Genomic DNA, 3,112 nt, shown 5'->3' on the forward strand with positions numbered 1-3,112 from the left:
ATGAATTCTGTTTTGTTGATTATTGTTTTACTGTTCATGCAGTTTTGGGGTATTAGCTCTCATTTCTGCTACATGTGTGCATTCTCAGAAGCTCTCTCCTAGATGAGGTAAGGCCTCCTTTCTTTTGGAGAAGTGTTGCTTTATAATTCTAGATCACCAGCCCAGGACTCTCATCCTCACATTGACTAGGACTTACCGCTGTCATAGGCAGAAATGAGGCTTTGATGTTTACCTTATTCTACATGGTTCTAGCTATGAGTAGATACATTCCCCATAAAAGGGGACACATCTTACTGAAAGGGGAAGCTTGGAGTTTGGACACAAATAGAAGTCAGAATGAGGGTCCAAGCCCCTGGAGTGACACAGAAGTCCTGAGCTTGTGGTTAAAAATCTTTGTCCAGAGTTACTTGGCCTCTCTGGCCCCTGGGGCCACTTGTGGTTTGCTGGTTGATGTGTAGCCTTTCTGAGCCCTGTCCCCGAACCTGCCCACTTTCTCGATTGGTCGGCCGTAATGTTCAGGTGTCTGCCTTGGGCTCATTAGGAAAAGAGACAGCCAGAGCTGCAACAGACGTGTTACACGAGTAGAATAAACCAACTGCTGGAACTTTGAGAGGTGGTCTGCTGTCACTAAGGTAACCTGTATCCACTAAAAGCTGTGAAACAATACCTCCGGCTGACAGAGACGAGGACAAACATGTTCTCATATACTGGTTGTGCAAATGTTAAGTTTTACACGTTTTTTGAATGAGGCGTGACAATTTAAATTCAGCAGAATAGTGTTGTCCAAGATTTTTGGTAATTAGTTATTAAGTAAGAAACTATATTCTTATGTCTTATGATTTTTAAAGAAATAAAATTATTTCCATTCATGTGGAACAGACAAAATGCCCATTTGTAGTTTGTTTCAGAAAAAAGCCAAGATAACTAGATGCCGATTAATCTTGACATCTGAATTTTGAACTCACCTAAATCAGTTCATTTTAATACTTGAATTGGAATTTCAAATTATATTCTTACCAAACATACCAATCAGATTTAAGAAATCTATGCACTGAAATTCAAACATGAGCTCTTATTTGTTGGCAATATTTAATAATTTCATAAATTTCAGACTAAATTTAATTTTTCAACATAATAAAGAATCTTAATACTTTCCTAACTTAATGATGACCTGGTGATATTTACAAGAAAAGTATGTAAGTGTCCACAGAAGTTCTGAAAAATCATACATGAAAAGTTCCATTTACATAAAGTCATCTTGGTTTCCTGAAGCCACACAACATATGCTTTGTCTTCAAGCTTTGATTTGTAGCTTCTCCTACGGTCACACACATGTCATTGTCACATGGAAAGTTCATTCATCTGTTAAAACACCACACATCTCCCAGACAGCTTCCTGAGAGCTGCTATCACCTCCTTGTTCCTCAAGCTGTAGATGAGGGGGTTCAACATGGGTGTAAGGATGTTGCTGAAAACAGAGAGTGCCTGGTCCTGCTCTGGACTGTGAGAGGAAGTGAAAGTCATGTAGATGAAGATGTTTGGACCAAAGAAGAGACTCACTACTGTGAGATGTGAAGAGCAGGTGGCCAGAACTTTTCTTCTGCCCTTGACAGAGTTCATGCGGAAGACAGTGAGGAAGATAAGTGTGTAGGAAGCTGTGATGAGACTGAAAGGGACAACAAGCAGTACAATACTTGTCACTACCACCACTGACTGGTACAGTGAGGTGTCTTCGCAGGAGAGGTTGATGAGCACTGGGACCTCGCAGAAGAAGTGGTGGATCTCCCTGGACCCACAGATAGGAAAATGCATGGGGTAAATGGTGTGAATAAGAGAACTTGATGAACCTCCAGCCCAGCACCCAGCAACCATCTGCAGACAGATGCGGACATTCATGAGGGTGGGGTAGCGGAGTGGGTTGCAGACAGCCACATAGCGATCATAAGCCATGAGGGTCAAGATGAGGCACTCTGACATCCCCAACATCAGGAAAAAGAAGCTCTGGGTTCCACAGCCAATCCACGAAATGGTCCTTTTTCCTGTGAAAAAGTTGAAGGCCATCTTTGGGACAATTGTGGAAGTTAACGTCAAGTCAATGAGTGAAAGCTGACTGAGGAGAATGTACATGGGTGTATAGAGTCGAGAATCCCCCCAGATCAGGACAATCAGAAGCGTGTTTCCCAGGAAGGCAAGGATATACACAAAGATGATCACGGAATTGAGGATGACAGAATGCCGGAACTTAGGGAAGAGCCCCACAAGGATGAAATCCGTTGCAGAGGACTCATTCCCAGGCACCATGCTTCTTTAAGAAATGGAACTTAAAAAAAAAAAAAAGACACAGCTGGAATAAACACAGTTGACAGGGTCAAATTCCACTGGGGACATAAACAAAAAACATGAATAAGATTCATATGGATTTGGCAGTTAGCATTCAGTTCTGGAGAGGTCCAACCATGTCAGCTCAAGGACTCAGGCATTGAAACTTACCTCAGAGATGACCTATGCTGCAGGATGAGTGAAAGATAAATGGCACTGAGGCAGAAAGGGCAGGCTGTGCGGTGGGGGTGGGAGGCTGAGGAGATGCATGCCTGAGACCCACTTTCTCGGTGACCAGCAGCTCAGGCTTCTCCTCGCTAAGGGAAAGCGCTAAGGAGAGCATGTGATATTTGTAGGAGATGCTGCAGAATTATTTCCTCCTTAATACCCACCCCACCCTACCCCTAACACCCAAAAATAATTTTAATATGAATTAAGTAGAACTTTACCTATATTAATCCTCAAAAAGTGTAACAAGTCTGAGGAACAAACAAAAAGGATTCAAAGCACCCATGTTCCATATAGGTTTTGTATCAATCTGTGGATCAAACTGCCTAACATTCTTTGTGCTCTGGATTCTCAGTATTTGTCATCACAATGTCAGAAACATTTTACCATATACTGCTGAACAACTGTCTAAGTTTTTATTAAAATAGAGAAAATTGAAAAGAATGATCAACTTCAGTGCCTCTTCACCTCCAGAGTTTACTTTTTTTATGAAACTGGAGAAACTTGTAAACTATGGATCCACTTTCTAGAATTATAAACCCAAAATCTTAAATATCGTTTCTAA

General features: G+C 41.5%; 1 protein-coding gene across 1 annotated transcript; it reads right to left on the reverse strand.

Moving 5' to 3' along the window:
• Positions 1–1,365: 1,365 nt before the first annotated feature.
• On the reverse strand, positions 1,366–2,328 carry LOC100713252 (olfactory receptor 2T27-like). The gene has a single exon (XM_003479496.2). The coding sequence runs from the start codon at positions 2,299–2,301 to the stop codon at positions 1,366–1,368; it is 936 nt and encodes a 311-aa protein (XP_003479544.1). The 5' UTR covers positions 2,302–2,328.
• Positions 2,329–3,112: the final 784 nt, after the last annotated feature.

This window comes from Cavia porcellus, unplaced genomic scaffold, assembly GCF_034190915.1.
Source record: "Cavia porcellus strain 051 isolate PalLab524CR breed Dunkin Hartley unplaced genomic scaffold, mCavPor4.1 scaffold_2, whole genome shotgun sequence".
Classification (NCBI taxonomy): Eukaryota; Metazoa; Chordata; class Mammalia; order Rodentia; family Caviidae; genus Cavia; species Cavia porcellus.